Source organism: Rhea pennata, chromosome 2 (assembly GCF_028389875.1).
Source record: "Rhea pennata isolate bPtePen1 chromosome 2, bPtePen1.pri, whole genome shotgun sequence".
Lineage (NCBI taxonomy): Eukaryota > Metazoa > Chordata > Aves > Rheiformes > Rheidae > Rhea > Rhea pennata.
In genome coordinates this window covers 105,368,339-105,393,940 of record NC_084664.1, presented here as the reverse complement: position 1 = coordinate 105,393,940, position 25,602 = coordinate 105,368,339, and the positions used below count along the sequence as shown (strand labels likewise).

Genomic DNA, 25,602 nt, shown 5'->3' with positions numbered 1-25,602 from the left:
AGACAATTTGGTCAGAAGCAGTGAAAGGTACCAATTTTTATGTGTGTAACAGAGTAGAAACAGTTTACCTGTTCAAAGAAAGCTTAGATGTGTTTCCACATAATGAAACACCAAGATATTTCAAAACTATATTTCCAATAGAGCAGTTATGGGTTCAAGGGGCTTTGGTGTTGACTTTACAGAACTGTTCTTCTATTTGAAAAGAAATCCACAACTAGCAGTAAAATACTTAATTCTTCAGGCAATGCCTTTCACTAACACTAAATGAGGCAAATTATCCTCATTTTACAGATGGGGAAATATAGACATATTTACTATTTCAAATTTGCAAATGAAGTCATTGGGAATGTAAAAATTGTCACACGGGAGAAATGACTTTGTAGAAGTACCAATATTCATAGTTATTTTTTCATTTTTCCAAACAAAAATTCATAGTATTTTATGTTTTTATCATGGAACAGATACGCACTGAAATGGATTATGCAGAGATCTAAGTCTTATTAAAAAAAAAAAAAAAAGAAAAAAAGAAAGAAAGAAAGGCATAGTTTGTCCTCTTACAGTCTTGTAGGGGATTTCTAATAACATTTTGTTTAGCTTTTCAGGAAAGGACATAGGGTAGTTAAGACAAATAACTGTTTCCTATTCCTTACCATCTCAGACTGGGCCAATGTTTTCTGGAGGGGGAAGATGTCTTTTGATCTTTATTTTTCTTTTCAAGGTCAGGTGCAAAATTAGGAACAACTATCCAGGATTAAATGTGCAGGAAAACTTTAATCGATCATAAAATTGTACTCAGTTTAAAAACTAGGCGAATCATACAACCCTACTTCAAATATTATCAGCTTTAAGTTGGGCTAGCAAGATTGGCCTATCTGGCAGGGTCCCAAGCTCAAGACCGCTAGAGCTAACTCAACACGGGGAGGGGAAGAGGTTCATGATGGAGGAGACCACTCTTTCTGGTAGCACCTCATGGTTAGATTGGCTTAAACCAGTAGTGCAACCACTGCAACAGGCTTTTGTGTTACATTAAGATTTTATTCTCTTCTCAGGTCTTCTGAAATTTCAGCTAAAGCAAATTACTTTCATCTTTTTTTTTCTCTCTGACTTTATAGATTTTAAAATATTTGTAAACTGTATACTTTGCAAGAGTCTGTCTTCTCTTCTTCAGCAACTAGAAAAATCCACAAAAAAGCCTACAGAATATAAAAAAAGTAATGAGTATCTCTGTCTATTGTCTACTCCGTCTTGGGCAGAAGCAAAAATTGTATGGCAAAGCTGTTGTACTACTTAAAAATTCACCAATTTTACCATATACAAAATTTACTGATTTTTTTAAATTATTATTGCTATTGAAGCTCTAGGAAACACAGCTATTGCCACAAATCAAAAATTTAAATAATAACCTATTGTGACAGTTTAATATTTAATTACTTTGGCTGTAATGGGCCTCATTCAAAATCAAGGGTAGGAATACTTGGGTATTTTGGATTATTTTTATTCAAACGAAAGTTCTGGAAATAGGTCGGGCAACTAGAGAAAGCCTCAACTTTGACCAAGCTTTGGCAGCAGCTGTGTTGCATCTGTGTAATGTAGTTGTGGGGCTGGTGCAGTGCTACACTAGACAGCAATAATGAAAGGAGTTAGAGGCAACATCTGTCCTTTTCCTTCTATCATATCGATACTTACTATAACAGTTCTCCAGAAGCCTGTAATGAATAGCAAATAGATGTCCAGGAAAACATTGAAAAGCTGAAAACAGCTGGGCAAAATGTTTGCTGTATCTAATGGGGAGCCAGGAACTGCAAAAAACTTCTATTCAGCTATCAGTAAATAAAACGAGACTGTATCATAATGTCAAAACTACTTTTTGATATTTATGTTATTGGCCTCTACATTTCAAACACAAGTGTTAACACTAATCACCATAACATATAAACATACATAGTTTTTAAAGCTGGATGTTGGTATATTGGAGGAATTACATTTGCTTTAAACTACTTACTCTTCTGCTAGCAAAGCAAGATACTAAAGAAAAAAAAAGAAGAAAACATAAGTGATTAGTCTGTGCAGCCTGTCCATATATCCATTTTCTCAGCACTGGGGTGGGAAAGCAATTTATGAGTTGTTTTTTTTTTTTGTTGTTTTTTTTCCCTCTGGGGAAATAAGTGGCAGTAGACAAATAATAATAATAAAAAAATGCAACAAGATTCACTAGCAGAGCCAGATCATTGAGTTGTAGACTGTACAAATAATACAAGTAATACTGTACATCAGGATAATGATAGCCTTTTGAGAATAACTTGGGAATACAATTCCTGGGCTGTTTCTGGAATGAATACAGCTAAGTAAAGTCCACTACAAAAATACTTGATTTTTTTTTTCTGAAATACATGCAAAACCCAAAGGCCAGTCGTTATTTTTCTTACTTATTGTAAGTTATAAATGTAAGTTTCACTTAGTAAGGAGCTCTATAACTTTGGAAAGAAGGAAAGGGAATCAGTGGTTATGGTTCTAAGTAAATACTCTTCTCTTACTAGACTTCTAAAATATACATTAGTTCAAGTCAATCTTGCCTTGAAGAAAGAAAATTCTTAATGGCATTTCCTTTCCTAAGAATTCCTAGTCAATAAATATGTCTGTTTATGCTTATGTATTACATAAAATAGATCTTAATAAATATTTCTTGTTGATGAAGCATATTTCTGAAACACCTAACAGTAATATTAATAATACTATATCATTATTATAATAGTATAATAAACCACTGCTTGAGATTATTTATATAACACAGTTTAACTGAAGAAACTGAATTAATTGTCTTTGTCTTTTCTAGGAGTGAAATTAGACTAAGAATCAAAAGATGAATCTTGATTCTGCTCAGAAACTAACTGAAGAGACACAGATTTTTAGGACCCAACCAAGACAACCTTGTAAATTAGCTGGAGGTAGCCAACCAGCTAGCTATCTGTGTAATTCAAATCTCCCATCTCAAAGTTTCTACCCATATTCATCTCATTACCCATGTGTGTATATAAATAACAGCAGTAACTGGGAAATATATGAAGCAATAAGAATTCAGGAACTGGAAGAGGTCAAAGCTAGAGCTGCCCAAATGGAGAAGACCATGCGTTGGTGGTCAGATTGTACTGCTGACTGGAGGGAGAAATGGAGTAAAGTTAGAGCAGAAAGAAATAAAGCCCGAGAAGAAGCAAGACAGTTGAGAATCAAATTAGAGATGGTTGTGAAAGAGCTGAGTACACTGAAAAAGATAAATCAGGATTTAGTGAGTGAGAAGGAGAATTTGAAAAACATCATTTCTCGGAAAAAAGAATCCAGTTGTTCAGAAATGCTGTATATAAAAGAAGACCTAAATCAGTTAATATCCTTGGAACAAGAATCTGTGAAAGATATGAGCAAAACCAAGGAGATTCCAGAAGACACAATGAAGGTAAAGAATGAGGACTTTTCTAGTTCATGGAGAAACAGGAGATTATGATGTGTATCTAGAATGGAATTTTTCAAGGATTTTGACCAAAATACTACATGATCTAGTTCATAGCAAACAAAAACAAAAGCAAGCAAATGAAAAAAAAACAAAAAACTTTTCCCCCTAATGCTTCTAATATAGAGAAACAAGGAAAACAATTCATACCCCTCAACTGTGACTAAACATTTAAGTAACAGAGACAGGCTGTTATCTCCAATGACTTACAATATTATTCTGATTGTTATCCTTCATATTTTAGTGTAACAGACCACCACTGTAATCTGAGTTCTCCCTATCTTGTGTACCTTCATATCTCCAGAAAAGCAACATAGGTTCTTGAGGTCTAAAAAAATCTTTATTTTTCCCTCAGTGCAGTCTCTGAAATGAAAGGAAGAATGAAGCAAATTCTTCCACAATGTAGCAAGATTTTTATTTGTCAATGAGAGCAATTTACTAAATTTTACTAAAGTAAATAAGCAAGTATGGACAAGGTTTAATACAGTTCTTAGGTCTACACAAAACACAATTATGGTCATCAAAATGGAAACATCTGTTCTTGTTTTACCACTTCAAATTCTATACTGTGGCATGTATTATATAGCCACCACAAATAACTTCATCTAGAAACTATTTTGCTATTTGTCTGACAGAAAGAAGTCACTAGAAATTCAAAAAATTATCAGTTTGATTTCAGTTGAACAAGAATCATCAAGACCTTAGATCTGAATGTATTATATTCATAATATTCACTCCTCTGTAATGCACACATATTACACTATGTTCTTGTGAATACTGGAAAAAAATAGTACCAGTATTTGAGAGTAAATTTGGCAAAAAATATCTTTCTTGCACTATGTGTTAGATAAAAAGAAAAGCACCATAGCAACCATTACTTTTAGAAGTATTTTCTTTAAAAATATATGAATGTAAACCAGACTTTTTCTTTGTTAGATTTTTCTATTTTTGGCATAATTTGAGGCATTATTCTAAAAACTCAGAAGAGTGACATGAAACTACATTGGTAATGCAATAAAATGTGATTAGTTTTTAAACTAAAATGATTATCCAGCAGCAATAAAACCTAACTGTATTTCTAATGGTAATTATTGTTTATAGGAGATGTTCTGTCTTCTTATTATTAAGGATATATTATATTTTAAAAGATTTTTTCTATTTTCCCTTATATCTTCTGTTTTTTTGAATCCTGAAAATAGACATTTCTGTTCCTTTTAGTTTCTAAAAGAGAACTCAGATTGGTTTGTTAAGCAAATAACGTTGATCACAGAATTGGTAAGGTTGGAAGGGACCTCTGGAGATCATCTAGTCCAGCCCCCCACCCTGTTCAAACAGGGTCACCTAGAGCACATTGCACTGGGTCACTTCCAGGGGGGCCTTGAATATATCCAGAGAAGGAGACTCCACAACCTCTCTGGGCAACCTGGTCCAGTGCTCCGTCACCCTCACAGTAAATAAATTTTCCTTCATATTCAGGCGGAACTTCCTGTGGTTCAGTTTGTGCCTGTTGTCTCTTGTCCTGTTGCAGGGCACCACTGAGCAGAGTCTGGCCCAATCCCCTTGACACCCTCCCTTCAGATACTTATTGATAAGATCCCCTCTCAGTCTTCCCCAGGCTAAACAGGCCCAGCTCTTGCAGCCTTTCCTTACAAGAGAGACGCTCCAGTCCCCTAAGCATCTTCATAGTCCTGTGCTGGACTCTCTTCAGTAGTGCCATGTCTCTCTTGTACTGGGGAGCCCAGAACTGAGCACAGTGCTCCAGATATGGCCTCAGCAGGGCTGAGTAGAGGAGAAGTATCACTCTGCCTAATGCACTTCAGGATGCCATTGGCCTTCTTGGCCTCAAGGGCACACTGATGGCTCATGGTCAGCTTGTCATCCAGCACTCCCAGGTCCTTCTTCGCAGAGCTACTTTCCAGCAGGTCAGCCCCCAGCTTGTACTGGTGCATGGGGTTATTCCTCCCTAGGTGCAGGACTCTCCACTTGCCCTTGTTGAACCTCAGGAGGTTTCTCTCTGCCCAGCTCTCCAGCCTGTCCAGGTCTCTCTGAATGACAGCACAGCCCTCAGGTGTATCAGCCACTCCTCTCAGTTTGGTGTCATCAGCAAACTTACTGAGGAGGCTCTCTGTCCCTTCATCTAGTCATTGATGAATAAGCTTAATAAGACTGGACTCGGTACTGACCCAAGGCAGACACCGTTAGCTACAGGCCTCCAACTAGACTCTGTATCTGAGCTCTGCCTTTCAACCAGTTCTCAATCCACTTCACTGTCCACTCATCTAACCCACACTTCCTGAAATTGCCTAGGAGGATGTTATGGGAGACAGTGTTGAAAGCCTTGCTGAAGTCAAGGTAGAGAACATCCACTGCTCTCCCCTCATCTCCCCAGCCAGTCATTCCATTGTAGAGGGCTATCAGGTTGGTTAAGCATGATTTCCCCTTGGTGAATGAATCCATGCTGACTACTCCTGATCACCTTCTTTCCCTCCACATGCTTAGAGATGACATCGAGGATGAGTTGTTCCATCACCTTTCCAGGGATGGAGGTGAGGCTGACTGTAGTTGCCTGGGTCCTCCTCCTTGCTCTTTTTGAAGCCTGGAGTAACACTGACTTTCTTCCAGCTCTCAGGCACCTCTCCAGCTCTCCGTGACCTTTCCAAGATGATGGAGAGTGATCTGGCAATGATATCTGTCAGTTCTCTCAGCACTCATAGGTGCATCCCATCAGGACCCATGATTTTGTAGGTGTCAGGTTTGCCTAAATGATCTCTAATCCAATCTACCTTGACAGAATCTTCCTTTCTCCAGTTTTCCTTTCTCTAGACTTTAAGGCTCTGGATTCCTGAAGGCTACCGTTAGTAAAGACTGAAACAAAGAAGGTATTCAGTAACTCTGCTTTCTTTGTATCCTTTGTCACCAGGGCACCCACCCTGTTCAGCAGCAGGGCCACGTTTTCCTCTTGCTACTAGTCTTCCTAGTCTTCCTCTTGCTACTGATGTATTCGAAGAAGCCCTTCTTGTTGTTCTTGATATCCCTTGCCAGATTTAATTTCAAATGGGCCTTAGCCTTCCTGGTAGCATCTCTGCATACTCTGGCAACATTCCTATATTCCTCCCAAGTGGCCTGTCCCTTCTTCCACATTCTGTGTACTTTCTTCTTCTGTCTGAGTTTTGCCAGGAGCTCTTTGCTCATCAGTGCAGGTCTCCTGCCCCCTTTGATGGACTTTCTCCTTGGGATGCAATGCTCTTCAGCTTGGAGGAAGGGATGTTTGAATATTAACCAGCTCTCTTGGGCCTCCCTTCCCTAACCCATGGGATTCCTCCAAGTAGGCCTAGCTGCGTTGTATTTCCAGCAGATATCACAGTGGCTGAAGTCTCCGATGACAACTACGGCTTGTGATCCTGTCTGCGGAAGGCCTCATTGATTTCCTCTTCCTGATCAGGTGGCCTGTAGTAGACACCCACAACAGCATCATCTATGTTAGACTGCCCTTTAATCCTTACCCATCAGCTCTCGACTTGTTTTTCATCCACCTCTAGGCAGAGCTCCATACATTCCAGTTGCTCTCTCACATAGAGTAACTCCAGCACCTCAGCTTCCTGGCCTGTCTTTCCTAAAAAGCACGTAGCCATCCATGACAGTGTTCCAGTCATGTGAGCTATCCCGCCATGTCTTTGTAGTTGCAATGAGATCACTGCTCCACAGTGGCACACAGATTTCTAATTCTTCCTATTTATTCCCCAGGCTGCATGCATTGGTGTACAGGCATTTCAGAGAGGTAATCAAGCATGCAAATTTCCCAGGAGAGGTGTAAGAAGATTCTCCATAGTCTTGTCCCATATGCACTTCCCCAGCTCTATGCATGCTTTGGAGGCATCCCGACCTGAGCAGCATTTTACTGACTAACCTGTCTCTCTGACTCTCCCCTTCTCACATCTTTCCTAGTTTAAAGCCCTCTTTACCAGGCTGGCCAAGCTGTTGGCAAAGATGTGCATGCCCTGCTTAGTGAAGTGGAACTCATCTCTCCCCATCAGCTGTTGATCTTCAAACAGGGTCCCATGGTCACAGAAACCAAAACCCTGTTGCCAACACCAGCGGCACAGCCAATTATTAACTTGGAAAATCTGTCTCCTCCTCCTCCCATCCTTTCCTCTCACTGGCAGGATTGAAGAGAAAATGGCCTGGGCTCCCAGACCCTTGACACCACCCCCAGATCTTTGAAATCCTGTTTGATGGTTTCCAATTTGCACTTAGTATCGTTAATGTCCACACAGAAGAGCAGCAGGGGGTAATAGTCTGACATATGGACAAGCCTTGGCAGTCTTTCAATGACGTCTCGTATTCGAGATCCTGGCAGGAAGCAAATGTCTCTAAGCAAGAGGTCATGCTGGCCAATAGGTACCTCTGTCCCGTACAGCAGAGAGTCACCCACAGCAATCACTTGCCGCTTCTTCCAGGTGTTCCTGCAAGGCACAGGGTCTGTTGGCCCATTTGCTTCCCTTGAAGCCATGCCCAGCTCCTCCTCATCCTGGAGGGTGTGAAATGTGTTCCTCAATTTCAATTGATCCTTGTACAAAACTTGGACTTGAGTCCAAGGACCTTGGACTTAGGTCTGTTGGTGGTTTCAAAATGATTTAGATTAGATGCTGAGAGTTTTTAGAGGTTTTTAAGAGTTTTTATCTAGAGCTTTCTCAATCTAGACATATAAATTGTACTCTTGGTTTTGTTTATTTTATGGGTCTATTTAGCCAAATGATGACTGGTATCCGTTTGTTTAGCAAAGATGCTTTAGAAATATCTTGGGATATAGGCCTTGTTCTAGCACAGTATGTGAGGGATGTCAGTACAAGTCTCTTAAAAGACCAAGACTCAGTAAATGTGTTTCTTTTCAAGACCCCAGAGAAGATCACTCCAAATTAAATGGCTCTTCTGCAGTCAATAGCATTACATTCTATCTGCATCCTATGCAAGTACAGAAGATTATTTAGTACCTTCCCCCCCTCCATGACTTAAATGTTTGGAAGAGCTATGGTAGGCCTTGAAAACTTATCTCTTTCATTTATGCTTTTCTCAGATGTCATATTTTTCTGTTTTCTCAGGATGTGGAGGTAGTCAAAGAAGCTTTAAGAAGCAATCAAAATAAAAAAATTACTCCAAAGCTTCCTGATTCTTTTCCCAAAGGAGTTTCCAGGATTGATTTGGAGGAACCCCCCAAAAAGCTGGACAATATAGCTAAGACATCGGAAAATGATTTAATACATGTTTCTGTCTTGCATCTGCATTTGGCTGAACTGCAGAAAATCTTACAGAAGGAAAGAGAGTAAGTGCAAAATACATCCTCCCTGGAGAAATCACTATTAAAAAAAAACATTTTTAAGGCACTTGCTAAAATAGATGTTTGTCATGTTTTGCATTTACAGCTCATATGTTCCTCTAAACATTATTTGCCATTAACAAGGCTTTGCTGAAGTAATGTATAGGGAAAATTCAGTATAAGGAAGATTTCACAATAATATATATGTGTTTTTTATTTTCCTTAGTATGTTTTGTCATTTTCTAAAGACGAACTCCATATAGAAGAGTTAAGAATGTACAGTTAATTAACAGGTGATACTTGCAAGCAATTTGATATTAGTGCAATCATAGCTGATAGCTGGTATACTCAGTTATTGGAGTGTCTTGTGCATAATATTAAATGTCATAGACTCTTGAGAAGCCTGTGCTGGTAAAAAATATAGCTGTAGAATGTTGAAGGGCATTTTTGAATGAAAAGTGCATGAATGCTGATGCAAAATGTTAAAAATATTAACATATTAACTTGTAGTAAGGCTTATATCAAAAGTAGATAATTTAAAGCTGGAATAACATATATTATGCAATATTAATCAAATTTAACTCATAGAAGTAGTAAATATATATTTTGTGACCTAACAGAAGTCATATGTCGATTACATGGTATATACTCTGCATATATGCTATGCTTTGTTATAGTCTCTGCCTGGGTAGGAATTCCTTGATCTTTACTATATATGACCAGTACAGAGCAAGACTGAGTCACACCAGGAAGACTTTGCAAGGAAACAGGTATTACGTGGTGGATGAAGCAGTAAGAGGCTTCAGGCACTGTGGGCTGTGACTTCAGAATCAGAATTAGTACAAGAAAAAAATTTCCTATATTGCAACAATAGCTTTACTTCAGAAAGTCTTAATGGTAGGCTATGACGAAGCATTTTTTTTCTATCATTTTTTTTTCACAGTTGTCCTATAGATAGTGAAAGCCCGAAGCAAAATAAATAAATAAATAACCTTTAAATTCCTAGCTAGTGTTTACTGTATTGTGTTATATAGTTAGCGAGCTATAGAAAATATACAATAACTCTATATTTGAATTATATTGCAGCAGATGACCAAAATATGTTCTAATCTACTAAAAATTTAGTTTTTTGTAGAAGCAAAAATCCTAGAATGCTTAAATCTGAAGCTTGTCATAGTATTTCCTGTGAGTTAGAGACTGGTGTCTCACATATCCATTTTCCTCTGTTTGGAATCTTTAGGGTACTTATGCTTAGACACATACTGACTGTTCTCCATCATGGTATTAACTTTACTGAAATATGTAAAAACTGGGGTGTTTCTAGAATATGCAACATATGTCAGTGCCAATCTCAGACAGTAAATCCACACAGAGCAGTGATTTTCACATAAAAGCAGGCCATGGTGTAACAACTCCCTCTTTAGGTCACTTCATTTGGGCAACATTTCCTGTGCACAAAGAGAAAATATTCTGTAAGCAGAATATGCACAACTTAAAAAGTATGAAGCAATTCTTTCTGGCAGTGCATACAATAGATAGCTAGAACAAATGTCAGTAGGATAAGCATTAACATAGTCTCCTTTGCCCTGAGACAGCCTATGAATCTTTGCTGGCCAGGCCAATGTCATCAGCCAGCTCCACAAGGGTTGGTCTCCAGTGTTCATGGGAACAGGCTGAGCCCTGATTCTGCTGAGTTGCCATCTTCTAATTCCCAGTTTTTCTCTTAGGCTTTTATACTTGTTTACATCAGTATTTTTGCTGCTGAATCCTTGAGCTGCTAATAACCACTATCACAGCAATCTCACCTCTGTTTGCATTTTTACTTTTCTTATCTTGCATGACTCCTGCCTAAGTATTTTCTCACAGCTTCTTAGCAATAACTTAGCAATTTTCTCAGTAAGCTTGAGCCAAGGACACACAGCTGTACTGCATCAAAGCAAGCTTGGATTACAGACAGCTTGAACCCCTAGGCTGAAGGTTACCTTGGCAGTCAGTATGATTTTGCTCATTCGGAGCAGGACCTCTCCCCAGAGTTTATTGGTTTGCGTGCAGTACTCCAGAACTGTGGTTACAATATTTCCTGACTCAAGCTAGCTTATGCAGAGCTATGGTTGGGACGTGTCCCTAGTAACTTAACTAGCCTCTCCATAACATGTTACGCTTCTTCACTGTGACAGGATCGGCACTTTTTACGTTCTTTTTCGAGTTTTAGTAATACCAAAATATCTTATGCCAGGGATCAGAATTTGCTACACACAAAAAGAGAGGAGTCTTAGGAAAAAAAGACCTCAAAGTGTGTGTTTTGATTTTTGAAGAACTTGATTGGGTTCACAATGTAAAATTACATACGAAAATGCTCTACCAGATACAGACGTCTTATATCAAGTACCCATTTGAGGTTATATTTACATGAATGAGAATTAAAGATCTTGTGAGTTATTCAGTACTTTAAAGAATCATTTTCCTAAAATGGCTACCTTTAATTACCTTTTGGATCACTGTTCTCATTCAAATGTCTTCCTCTAATCACCCTTTGGATCACTGTTCTCATTTAAATGTCTTGCAGTTTCAAGATTTTAATTTGCTCTACTCTGAACTTACAAGCCTTTCTTCTTTGGTCCAAAATCAACAGTGCATCAACCAAATTGGTAGCTGATGATACCCAAGAAGCATTGCTTAGGGCTGAATGGGTAGATTAAGCTAGCTGACAAAGAGTTAAAATAGACGGTCAAAAGACCTATTAAAAATGCTCTGATCCTGGTCCTTTGCTTACATATTAGTAAGCTGCTTCAGTGATCTCTGCTATATTTCTTTTCCCTTTATTTGTCTGTGTTTTTAACATTTATTTAGACAGTTGGCTTTATGCAGTCAGAATGATGTCTTGCCTTTAGTAGCATTGGAGAGACCTGATTTCATTTAAGATGTGTACATTCTACTGTAATACAAAATAAAAGTAGTATCTTCTGCCTAAGAACCACATTCTGGACAATCCACTTTTCCTTTTTAAATTAGACCAAGTCTTAACACTGTGTTCAGTACAGCTACTTCAGTAAACTATTTTTTAAAGTATTATCTTTCATGCTTTCACTTTCCATTCTATTAAATATCTTTCTTATTAATTCTTCTATTTTCCAATATAGTCATGAAGCCTTTCTTCCAAGAAATCTCATTAGTTTTTAGAAGAAAAATGTTCACTTGTATATCTTAAGTTCTCTACACATAACAGAAGTCATCTTGATCCATTTCACTTTGCCAGTGATGGTGTTTATTTTATGTAATATTAAGGAAACCATAGGTGTTTATTGAAATAAATTTTGGTATGTGCTGTATAAATGCAGAAAAAAATAAAATCTCTGATTCAAGATTATTTGGTTTAATTGTAAAAGAACAGATAACAACAAGATATTTCACTCAACTGGATTGCTTCATTAGTGTAGCTAATGTTGCTCCCAGGAACTGAGCAGCTCACTCACTGGTAACTAGTATCTCTGCACAAGCCTGCCTTATGCTGCATATGCATGCCCCAGACACAAATCACACAAATACCCTTTGGTTTAATTCCTTAAAGTTAACAATACTATTGTGGATTTTAAAACAAATATCCTCAAAATGTAGTTTTAGTCAATCTGGCAAAAATATCCTCTGTCAAAAGGCTGACAAATCCTATTAACCTAACATCTGTGCCATATAATAGTTTACTGCCAGTGTTAGACTTTAGATTTCTTCAGGGTCCTGATTTTATATGCTTTATTCCTGTATTGATGTTTACAGTCAATGGAATATTCAGGAATTTTATTTTATACTGTGATCTGATTTCATTCAAGCATCAGAACTATTACTTGAAAGCTTTTATTTGTAATTAAAATTACTTTTTCTTTATAATTATGTTTACAGTTCTGTTTTGTTACTTGATTGCAAAATAATGCATACACATTATACAAATGTGAAATGAATTTATGGCAGTAGGGTATAAATTATGAGAAGTTCATTCTTATCTTTGGAACTTGGCTAATAGTGTCAGCTATGAACACAGAAATAAGTTGATATTCCAGAAGCAAATACTTGAAGCTGGCACTTTAATGGGATGTAGTACTTCTGAGCTTAATAGTCCAGTTTTCTAAAGCATTTATAGTATTTTCCTTGAGCAGCGATTATTTTTTAAATGGCAAGAGAATATGCAAGCATTTAAAAATTTTCTTACATCTAAAGTAGATATTATTTGATTTCTGTTCAGTACTGTCTATGCACTGTATATAGTTTCTCATATGTATATGATCAGAATCCTTTGCATGTGCCTAGATAACAGTGATACAGCACTTTTTTCTCTGAGAATCTCTGCTATTGATACCATATACTAGGCTATCTAAATCAGTAACTGATTGAAGTCCATTTTCAAATTTCATTTTAAGTCTATTCTATACTACTGGATTTCTTTGCTCTCTTCAGTTTTATTTTTGGTAAATCTCTTGGAATAATTATATCAAGTAGGCTTTTAATTAAAAAATGTACAGATGATAAAGGCAGCAAAACAGAACTGAAATTATGAAAAGGAAATTTAAAATCATGTATCAGTCATCATCTACAAAAAGATGCTGATTGTTAAAATGCATAAAAATTATGAATATTTTTTTTTTTTTTCAGAATGAATGTGTTTCTGGAAAAAGAAGTGGAAAAGATTGAAAATGATTTATCTCTTTGGAAATGGAAATATGAAGAACTAAAACAATCCAGACAGGAAAGTCTGAAACAGGTATGATGGCAATATCTCATTAACACATGAAATTCCTCTACCTTACCAAGAATAAAATCTTATCTTATCTGGCACTCAGGAAAATGATAAAGCAACTATTTACCCAAGTTTATTTTGGGTAATGAAGACTAAATTTATTTGAAAACAGTGTTTTCTATAGGATCATAGGATACTTTAGGTTGAAAGGTATCTCAGGATGTCTGTAGCGCAATCTCCTGCTCAAAGCAGGGTCAGCTTTGAGGTCAGATCTGATTGTTCAGGGCTTTTACTCAGTCAGATCTTGAAAACCTCTAAGGACAGAAACTGCACAGCCTCTCTGAGCAACCTGTTCTACTCTTGCCTCTTCTGATGGTGGAAAAGTTTTTCCACATATCCAGTCAGAACCTCTCTTGTTCCAGCCTATGCCTGTTGTCTGTCATCGTACAAGCTTGCGCCATTGTGAAGGCCTGGCCTTGTCACCCCAATAGCAATGTTACCTCCTGCTGTGGGGCTGCTATTAGGGATCTCCAAAGCTATCTCAGGCTGAACAAGCCCTATTCCCTCAGCCTCTCCCCACAGAGCAAGTGTTCCAGTCTCTGACCATCTTGGCGGCCTTCTGCTGAACTTGGTCCAATTTATTCATGTGTTTCCTACACTATGGGCCCAAAACTGAACACTGTATTCTGGATGTAGTCTAAAAAGTGCTGAGGAGAGGAGAATAATCCCTTCCGTCAGTCTGTTAGTCAATAGACTCTGTTTCTATGAAAACAGTCCAAGTTGCTGTTGGTCATGTTTGCTGCATGCTGGAGCATGCTCAGCTCGCTCCCTCCCAGGACCCCAGAGCCTTTCCAGCAGAGCTGCCTCCTAGCCAGTCAGTTCCCAGCCTCAGTTGTTGCAAGGGGCTCTTCCTCCTCAGGTGCTGGACTTTATCATTACTGACTTGCATAAGGTTTCTGTCATTCTTTTCTTTGAGGTTGCCTAGTTATCCCTCTGGATGTCAGCCCTGTCCTCAAGTGCATTCATTGTTCCCCTCAGTCTAGTGTCATCTTAAAGCTTGAGAGTGCACTTGGTCCCCTTCTCCAGGTCAGTGATAAAGATGTTAAACAGGAATGTAATGTCCTAACTTGGATACAAGAGTATTGTGGGAGAAAGGCTTACTAAAATCAAGAAAATTTATGTCTCGTATGAAATCCTGGCATTTTAATACAGAAGGCAATCAGGCATGATTTATTGTTGGTAAATGCATGCTAACTCTTTTCTAATTACTTCCTCATTCATGTGCCCAGAAGTGTTTTGTGGCAGAACTTGCTCCACGATTTTCCCAAGGACCAAAGTGAGGCAGACAAACCAGTGGTTCCCTAAATTATCTTTTCAGCACTTTTTATAGGTAATCAAAACATTTGCCTTTGTCCAGCTGTCAGGGACCTCTCCTGTTCTCGTTTCAAAAACGATAGAGGGTGGCCTGCAAGGACTGCTCTCTCAGGACCCGTAGATGCACCTGTTGAGGGCCTAGGAACATGTACAGGTTGAGATCTCCCTGTAATCCCTGAGCTGCTCATCCACTGCTGCTCCTTCTCCTCCCTGACCTGTTCACTGGGCATGAAGACCTGGGATGCCCGGCCAGGGGTGATGGGCAGCACCAGCTACCTGCACCCTCCATCTCTAAAACACCATTGGGTAACAGTCTTTCCCTGCCCAACTGTTTACCACTATGGTGCTGGGAGTGGACAGGGAGCTCCTCCTGCTGTCACTGCCCTCCTCTGTGAGGTGTCCACTCCTGGGCAGGGGACCAGGACCCCAGGACAGTGCCCCACGGTATAACAAAGCACTGGGACCCACCAGGGCTGGGCTGGGAGGCATTGTCCTTGTTGGTAGCAGCATGCCCCAGCTGGGGCACCGTGCTGCCCCGTTGCAGAGGTGTGCAGACCACACGGTACTCAAAAAGGCAAAGACAGATTGACAGGATCTTCACAGAGACCAAAGAGAAATCAGAGCCCAGAAACAGAGCAGGAGGGGCAGCTGGAGACTGTGGTCAGTGGAGGGGGTAAATGGGGTGTCCAATGGTGGGGAAGGCTGGAAACTTGTTACCATGATGGGGCATAGGAGATGACAGTAAAGTGGCAGTCGGGGTGGAAACTTCAAGGTGATGGGAACAAGAGACTTCAGGAATGATAAAACAAGACAGAGGGAGACCTTTCTCAAGTGTTGGTACACAAATGCCCACATCTTGGGAAACAAGCAGGAAGAACTAAAGCTCTGCACAGTCACAAAAGTACAATAAGCATAATATTGTTGAAGTAAGATACAATGGCCAGCTTGAACAACTGGCGTACTACGAAGGACCAATATAAGCTCTGGAGGAAGGGCAGGAGGGCCTGGAAGAGCAGAGGAGGAGATGGAGGTTTCCCTCAGGTCAGTGGAGCTCCTCTGTGGGATGGGTGATGGTCTGATTAAAAACTTGTGGCTCAGGGTCAGAGGAGAGATCAGTAAAAGTGACATTGTGGGACTGCAGCCTCCCTGACATCTACTAGAAGGGTATTCATGGATGTGAATGGTCAAAGGGATTTTGGGAGGCTGTCAAGAGTAATTTCTTGCTGTAGGTATTTGATGGTCCAGTCAGTGGTAATACATAGCTGGATCTGCTGTTGACTGATACATAGGAACTTACTGGAGACATGATGACTGATAACATCTTTGTTGGTAGTGGCTTTGAAATAGTGTAGTTCATGTCCTGAGGGAGGTGAGAAAGCTGAAATGGAGTACTGACTCTGGACTTTAGGAGAGGGACATTGTGTTAGTCAGGAAATTAATAGGTGGACTAGGCTACTAGTCCATAGGAGGCAGCAAAGGAATTCACCAAAGCTGGCAAAGATAGCATCCTCCAAGTGCAAGAAGGGATAATACTCTCATTACATGTGAAAGCAAGCAGATGTGTTAGGAGACTGACTTGGCTGAGCAGGGAACTCATGGAGTAGTTCTGATGCCAGAAAGCAATATATTTTTTTAAAGAAGGTCAGGGTACAAAGGAGGAATTTAGGAACATTGCCTACATGTGAAGAAATGGTGAAGGTGGTGTTCATTTCAATCAGATTTCATGAGCAGAAGACAAAAAATCTATGTTGCATCTTTTGGGATTTAGCTTTCAGAAAAAAGTATTGAGAACCTCTTGTTTCAATGGATTGCAAAATGTATATTTATATAACTAAAAATAGACACAGAATTTAAAAAATCCTATAAATTTAACATCCTAGACTTGGAATAATCCAGGAAAATTAGTTAGCTTTCTTTTCTTATTTTGGAAAAGACGACAGTTTCTTAAATTTCAAGTTCCAGTTACAAACTGGAAAACCTTGTCAAAATGAAAAGCTTCATATCTACCAATCATCTTAAAGTTACCGGAGACTTGTTGCATGTATGAAACTTCTAGGAGGATGAACACGTAAATGAAACTTAATTTTCATAGATGTTGTTTTGTTGCCATGGATGTTTGTTTATCTGTCATACTTGAGTTCCTTTAGATTTTTGTCCTTTATTTTCAGCTTGCTCATTAAGTAGGATTTTAGCTTGTCATAATTCTCCCCAATGGAGAAAGATTCTTACCTTGTCATCTTATTAGTTAATTATTTTGCCTTTAAGTTTTGTTTAAGAAATGAACTATGTCATTGCCAGCAGAAAGAGAACAAAAATAAGAAAAAAAAAAAGTTGTGAAAGGAGGTGGAGACTAATAGTTTCCAATTTTTGTATATCTGCATGCAGACACACAAATATTTTGGGAATGTTCAGAATGGAAATGATTAGTTTGCATCAAAACATGGATATAATTTTTTAAAATATGTGGTGCAATGAATGTGTGTTTTTAATTATTCACAGAAGGTGATATTTTGGGCATTCTGTATGTTTTCTCAGTTCTGTAAGACTGTTGCATCTTGTTTTTAAATTACAGGAAAGCACTGGTCTTGTTGAATCTGATTAATCTGAATGAAATTACTTGTGTTTGTCTGGTTTTCTGTAAGTCAAAATTCTTCCTCTATTGCAATACACAAACTTTGAGGGGGAGAGGAAGGAGTAACCCAGTGTGTTTCTGTTGAGAAATGGAGTTGGAACTCCATATAGGCTTCTTGATGGAGAGACTTACCTTGCTTGAGAACAGCTTGAAAGGAAAATATGGGAAAATGCAGACAGAACTAGGCAACAAATTTTAAGTGATAGGCCACAATTTTATAAATTTCATGCTCAAGTAGAGTGCTATGTATTCATTCTCTGCTTGTGCATGCCATTTGTTTTTACTGATTCCAGTGTGATCTATAGGTTTTCACCATGGAATCTATGCATTCTTTGATAAAATTTCTTGCTGTCTTTACCAGTGGGCACAGTTACACAGCAGAAGCTCTTCAACTTGAAGAAGGTAAGAGTAGAGACTTGTGTGTGGAATCTTCATTTCTTAAAGGTATCAGGTGTCAGCTGGAAGAAACGAATCACTTCTCTGCAAAAAATAAATATATGTTTTTCCTAACCAAATTTCAGTTGCTGTTGGAAGTTGGCAACTAAATGATGATTAGGACTAATGTTAGTGTCGTGCTTTTCAGTTTTATATTTTGGAAAAGTCAAGCTGTCTGATTTCAAGGCTGACCAATACTTTGAAAGAGGAATTTAAGGAAAAGAGTAGAAGAGGAGAAAAGCAACCAAAGCCCATCTGATTTTTAGTTATTTGTTTTTTTTTTTTTTTTCTCCAGAAGGGAGTAACATGTTTAGCTTCATGTAGATGACATTGCATTTTGGCTTGATACAAAATGGCCTAACCAAAATGTTTTCAATTTCTTTCCATACATACTAAAGCAGAAAGTTGATTATTCACAAAGTTCTATCAGTTATGACTGTAAATATAACTTTCAGCAGTTTATTGTTCTTATAGACTTGTTAAGCAACATTAGTACAGCTATTCATAGAGTAACTGCACGTGGAACATGCTGTTCTCACGAGTGTTGGCTACCTTCAGATTCATTGTCCTGCTGAAGTTCACAGCTGCCAAGTTCAACCTTTGTGAAGAAACGTAAATGCCTTCCACCATCAATAACAATCTTGCTCACAATTTCTTGTGAGACTTGTCTAAGCATGGAATCTGGTTCATATACACTGTTGTAAGATTAACTCATAAAGAGATTTGTAAAACAAATTAATCAGTACCTTTGTTTTTAGGCTTTCTGCACAAAGTAAAATCCTTTATTTCTTTGGGTAGATCACTTGAGAACTCCATTGGGAATGTGGGGTGAAAAAGTGGTTTGCCAGTGTCAGTGACACTGCTAATTTAATCATTTTTAGTGCTAGTTAGCTCTGCTAGTTTTAGAAGATTGAAAGATTTTATGTAATGTTAAAAGATTCAGAACTGCCAAGATCTGAGTATTAGTGCTCCAAGCAACTAATTACTTTCTGTTTTTAGAATGGTTGACTCCACATCTTAAACTAAATAAAATGGAAAACTTCAATACTCTTGATCAATCATCTTTTAAAAATAATTTTTTAAAAATAGATTTATTTATTCTACATAAAGTTGGAAACTGTAAATAAGTTTCCAGTTTATTGAGTTCACTACAAAAAGTGACTATATGATGTTTGAGTAGTTTTTGCAAACACAAAGTGTTTTTTATGTGTGACTGTAGCATTGAATTTGTCCTGTTCAGAGTCCTAAACGAGGTTATTTAACAGTTACAACAGGAAGTTGCATTAACATTGAAATCAGTCTTTTCTTTCACTGTTATAAAATTTCTTCTCTCCCTCTTAATAGCAAAATAAGAAGTTAACACAGACACTAAAAGGCTTATAATTCAAATCCTGAATGATAGCACTGTTCCTTAATATGCAAGCAGTGAAACATCCTGTGTTTTGCAACTGCACAGGATTTTCTTTGTTTCTCTGAGGTTAATCAGACCTCTTTTTTTTTTTTTTTTTTTTTTTTTTTTTTTTTTTTTTTTTTTTTAGCTTTCTCTGTCCCTTCCTTAATTTCAAGTATTCCTTCATTAGAACAGATTCAAACCAAATCCTCGCTGGCTATCCTACTTAAACAGATTACTTTCTCACTCCAGACTGGGGCTTAATGTTATCCTGCTTGGCTGACTAGCTTGTTAAAATTGTTTGCCTTGGCTTGCTTTAGACATCTAGTGAATTGAGATTTTATATTCACCAAATGTTTTCCTAGGGAAAAAGGAGGAATAAAAATGGAGCTTCTCTTCATTACGTTTTTGTTTCTTTGTAGGAAAAATGTACTACCCTACCTGGAGTCGATCTCATTAGTTGTTTTGAACTGCCTTAACAATGCATCAGTTACAGAGAATCGTTAGTTAGTTAGCTAGTTCTGGGGCTTTGGGAGAGACTTGATTATGACCTTGTTGCAGTGTATTTGGTCCACAGGATAACATCTTAAGCTAATATTTATGTGTTTGCATTTCTTATCTATTAAAAACTGGTTTTGTGTGTACTGTTTAGTTCAGAGTCTTCAGTTTGACTTCTAGAAGAGCATGCAGGTCTTAGTGGGATACTGAATCATTTAATACATTTTTTACCTTGCTTTTCACACAGATTAGAATTAACCACTTCACAGTTGTAAAATATTTTCTTATCTTTAGGAAGGGGGAAATTATTTCTCCATGTAAACATTCCATTTTGCTCCATGTAAATGTTCTGCATTGTTGTGTTTGCACCAGAATATACAGAAAGGCAAAGATCAAGTCTGTGAAACCACTGAATAAGTAAAGGGGGTTGCCATTAGCTGTGTCTGTTTCTAAAGTAAACTTTACATGGTGGATTAGGAACCTTTGTTACACTTTCTGGAGAATATGAAAATTTTGACATTGACAGTGTTACTAGTTGACTGTCAATAATCATTCCTGGATATGGGCTATAAAGTTTTGTGAGATGCAGCTTTTGTTAGCTTAGGTATTTATTAACTACTTTCACATCCTGAAATTATTTAGTACAAAAAGTGTATCAGATTCTGATTAGTTAAATCTTTGGATTCTTCTTTAAACATCGCAAGTATCAGGGCAACATGCCAGGAGCTCCCTAAACACTGAAATGTGTAAACAAGATTCAAGACTCTTAAAGTTTTGTGGTTTTGAGTTCTTGTTTAATACTATAACACGCACTGTAAAACATTATTGTTTACACACAGTGTGAGTCTTCCTCAACCTTTTACAGCTATCTTTATCATTTCTGAAGGACAAACTTCTCTGGTGGCTTAAAAGTCAGATAAAACGGCATATTTACAAAGCGATGCTACATTATACTAAAAGCAGTGAAGAGCATGCATGTGCTGCTATTTGCCACTGGTGTGCACTGTAGACTTACAAATGCAGTGCCTAGGCAGTGACCTCCACGCTGTTCCAAGCCATTCTCTGACGGCTGCAGTGGGGAGAGCACACGCACTCTAGATTCTTTAGTGGGCTGAAAATAAATGAAGGAAATTATTAGCCGCTTTAGAGGGATTTGAGGCAAACACTACAAGAAATCATATTTAAAGGCTGTGGAACCATCAATACCGAAAGGAGTATTCTGAGTTGATAGGGTATACAGGGTAAGCAGCTTTCTGGACCTTCAGGCAGAGGCACCTGAGGAGCCAGGTAGAAATCCTGCTCCGCCTCTGTTCTTTTTCTGCACAGCGTGGAAGCTAAGTCAGCGCTGCTGTGGGTTTTGCACTAGTACCAGAGCCAAATAAATATCTTTAAACATCCTTTAAGAAAAGTGTTTGCTGTTCTCTCTCAGTATATAGATAGCTTGTACACTATAGTTTATGGCTATGGTATTATTTATTTATATGCAGTAGTTACTAAAGCACATCATTGATTTTTTAGGAGAACTGTAACAGTACCCTCCTGGTATTTTTCAAGGTGGAAGAAATGCCACTGTATCAAGTAACACTTCCGGACAAATCACATCTTCTACATCTTAGTTTAGATATTTATATGGTGTTCATAATGCAACAGCATTTTTGGAGATTCAGATTGTTCATCAGCTAGTTCTTGCTAAATTGAAATTCTGCATATTTCTACCTTTCCAGAAATCTTTATTCTGAAATTACCCTATAGGGTGAAGATGCTGTAGTTGCCATTTTCAGTCACATAATGTATGCCTAAAATAGAAATAGTGCTATTATGATAATCATAAAAAAAATTTAGATGGCCTACTATGTGTGTTTATCTACCATCTTCCAGATTCTGACCTCCTTCAAACCATCCTCCTTGTCTCGTAACTCCTACAGAAAGCATAATCATTATTAGATATAAAATGATATCTTTAATGGCTATACTAGCTACTCTGGATTGTTCTATTTACTCCTAATCTAAGATGGACAGAAATACTGTATATCTGAATAACTATCATAGAATAACTGCATATCATAGATCTGAAAATAAGAATTTTGATCATTTTATAGATCGCAAAACAAGTGGTAATCTGTTTGAGTGAGCTAAAGGAATCTTTATAAAGCCAGTAGATTTTATAAAGACAGTAGAATCCTGAAAGGCTGAGTTTTAATACATCTTTAGCCACTTTTCTGAAAATGTTGTCTGGATTAATTATGACCTCAAATGACCTTATAGAATGATAAATACAATAATATTAATTTCCTTGTGTTAAAATGTGGTTATTTTTAGATCTAGATCTAGATCTATTATCTAGATCTAGAATTTGGCATGTTCCTTTCTGAGGTTAATCCTTGATCTGTTGGAGAGGCCAGTGTGATTTTCAGATATTAGTGAAATGGGATGATGCAGTTACTACCCATCTGACTTCTGGTTTGATAAAAGTACTTTAAAAATTACTTCAGATATACGTGTTTCCTTCTCGTCTCTTCTTCTCTTGCCTAAATGAGGGGAAAAAATGAACTGGTGCTTATGCAAGAAATCTTGTGTAGAAGAGCAGAAATTATACTTTCCAGTCTCACTTAAAAAAATCTGACAGATTTCTTAAATAGATATCAGAAGTTCCTCTTTAGTGTTGTCAGAGACTAATTCTTGAAATTTTAACTTAATGTGAATATTCTTCCCGTACACCATAAAGTATAATTTCTGAGGGCACATAAGGTCAATATTCTGTACTCTTGTTGTTGCCTGTTTTCCTACAAATGTGATTCGGAAAGTGTCCATTTGGTTCATTGACTTTTTTTCCCATATTTTCTAACAAGAAATTTAAACTGTACTTTTTAAGATTAGATTTCATTTGGACAACCTGAAAGAATAATGCAGAGAATATTAGTTTTTTTCTTTCCTCATTTTTTCTCAATTATTGTAAGATTATTATCCTAAAGTCATTGTCTGCAGCATTTTCAGTATTAAAACTTGTGATTTACCTTTCCAGAATGTCTTATATTTTGATAGCAGGAAGTGCCTTTCTAAATTTGAAAAAGACTTTCTACAGTTTGACAAAATTTGTCAACAAATTTGAACAACTGGCTTCCATGCACACCTTACCCTTTGTACAGGCCTTTCCATGTGTGAAAATTGCGAGTAAACTGCTACTAAGTTTGTCATCCAGGAACATAATTATTATTATTTTCCACATTTGTAAATGATTGCATCATTGGCAGTGAAAAAAAAAAAAAAAAACATATCAAGACCAGAATTCTTTCTACATAACTGTATTCTGTTAAAACAGAAAGATCAAAAGCTAAAAAGAACAGTCCTCAGTATTACACTGAAAATTTACACTTATTTCTGTGATGAAACATATATAATTTATACATATGCGTATATTTACATATGCATACATATATACAAGAAAGCCAAAGTATATACATATATACTCTACCAAGTCAAAGCTGCATCATTTGTTGGTCTGCCATCAACAGTAAATATAAAGTGGTGAGGAAGTGTTTTGAAGACAAGAGGGGAAACAATTACGATATGGTATACTCGGTATTTTGAGAGTGGTACATCTGTATAGGTAACTGAAGCAATATTTTTCCTAAGGGTTAGCTTATTTAACAAGAATAATTTTGGATAGCTTAGATCTCTCGAAAAGTACAATCCAATGACTAAAGCACTTCTTCACAGTGTATTGGTATTGTCAGCTCTATATGATTCTGTATTAGAAATGAATTATGTGCAGTAGGTAGAGCTCTGGGTTCCTTTTTAAGTGTTTTTTTTTAAAAAAAATCTGATAGGTGAAATATGTTTATATAGTCAGAATTTGCCTTTCAGGATTATATTTTAATATTCACTTAGTTTTTTGCTCCAGTAAATATTCCTGCCAGTAAGGCCACTTGTTATTCATTTGCATAAAATCAGCTTGGGGGAAAATAAGCAAAGTTTTAGGTTTTTTTTTTTTTTTAAGATAATGAATTCAATATAACAAATCATAGAATGTAAAAAAAATAAACTCAGTATAAATATTTAATGTCTGGCATGCTGAAGCCATTGGATTAAAGACAGAAATATTTTGTACTTCATATTGCTGCTGCATTTTGTCCATCCTTATCCAGTTACAGAACAGAATATCTTATTTATTTAAAAAAACATCCAATTGTTTTATGGGTTTTTTAATCACGAAAATAGTCTTAGATCTTCTCTTTCTTAATTTTCGAAAATAAATTACTTTTACTTTTCTAGGCATGATAAATACTTGGTCTTTCTAATATATAAAAAGCTTTTCTTTTCATGAAAAGATATAACCAGGTTCATACCTCTCAGATTTTTTTCCATGGAAAATAATCCTTGCAAGCTCTTTTCACAGTATATAGCTCAATTCTTGGCCTCTTAATGATAACTCTCTCTGTTAATAAAATGTGCGTAAGTGGTACTTTACTTACCCAGGGTCTAACACTTTTTAACGTGTTAACAGTTGCTATTGCAGACAGAGCAGGACTGCCAGGATCACTGTCTATGTTGAATCATAAGTCTATGAAGTCATGAAGTCTTGTGAAAGCTACTACTGCATAGGTTGACTATATAGTAGATGGACTATATCAGCTTTTTGCCTACCTTTGAACAGAAAATCTGGAAGAACTGAAATTCATTTTCTCCATCTAAAAGTCTTATCAGGATCTATGAAATGAAGATAGTACTTAAACATTGGGTTTTAGAACTAGTGTCTCTTCAAGCCTCTCACCTAGTGTACAGTTCCAATTCATACACCTTTAAAGATGGTTAAATAATTTCACTTCTCAACTTTCATGAGTGTAGGAAAAAAGTCAGGATTAGTGTTTCCATTGTGGTCGTTGAAAAGGAATTTTGTTATCACTCAGCTCTGGCATGCACAGGAGAATTGTATCACTTCTGGAACAAAGTATGGGAGGGAGGAAGGGAAAAGCCTTATGCTTTTTTTTTTTTTTTTTTTTTTCCTTTCCTTCCTTTTTTATTTTTTCCCCTCTCTGCTTAATGTGTAATAGAAATTTGCCTTTTTTGTTTACATGCTTAAGGTAGAGAACTGACTGGCTTTGAAATAAGTGCCTTTGAGCTGTAGCATTGTGTTTTCAGATTCTAATTAAGACAAAGGATTCAATCACAGGGAAAAATAATGAATATTTTGTTTGGATACAGTCAAAGTCTTTCTTTGTTTACATCAGTAGAATACCACATTTTTCTTTGAGAAAAAAAAACAACGAGCAATTTAAAATGTCCTGAAGTCAATGAGAAATCTGTTGGTGTCAGTGAACTTTGGATCAGCTTCTAATTTGAACTGAGTGTCTGTTAATAGGTGATAGAAATTATGCCAGAAGAGTCTTCAGGGACTTTTGTAACTTGATAATGCCAAGATAATGGATCATTATTGGTACATTCCAGATAAAATGGAAGTGCTGTGTATAATGAAAATTGCGAACCCGTTTCTAAAGACACCTACCACCTGACCATTGAATTATAGAAATAAGATTATGTATTTACTTACTTAGATCACTTATCTAGATTAAATCTGTATATTCCAGGCTCACGTGCTGAGACGAAACGCATGTGGTGGCAATGTCCTATGCCATATTCATCCACAATCTAAGCACCATAACACTACAATTTCTTTGAAAAAGGTCAGCTCCTGTATTCCTTGCCTCCTATTGATCTGATGGTAGGGTAGGAA

General features: G+C 37.2%; 1 protein-coding gene across 4 annotated transcripts in view; it reads left to right on the top strand.

The window, feature by feature from the left end:
- Window positions 1-25,602, top strand: part of CCDC102B (coiled-coil domain containing 102B) — a 186,601-nt gene that overhangs the window by 15,937 nt on the left and 145,062 nt on the right. For all 4 annotated transcript variants that reach the window (XM_062568104.1, XM_062568105.1, XM_062568106.1 and 1 more), the window contains exons 2-4: window positions 2,834-3,448; window positions 8,602-8,822; window positions 13,458-13,566. In XM_062568104.1, coding sequence (XP_062424088.1) covers window positions 2,861-3,448; window positions 8,602-8,822; window positions 13,458-13,566 — 918 coding nt within the window. In that variant the 5' untranslated portion in view covers window positions 2,834-2,860. The remainder of the gene's footprint in view (window positions 1-2,833; window positions 3,449-8,601; window positions 8,823-13,457; window positions 13,567-25,602) is intronic.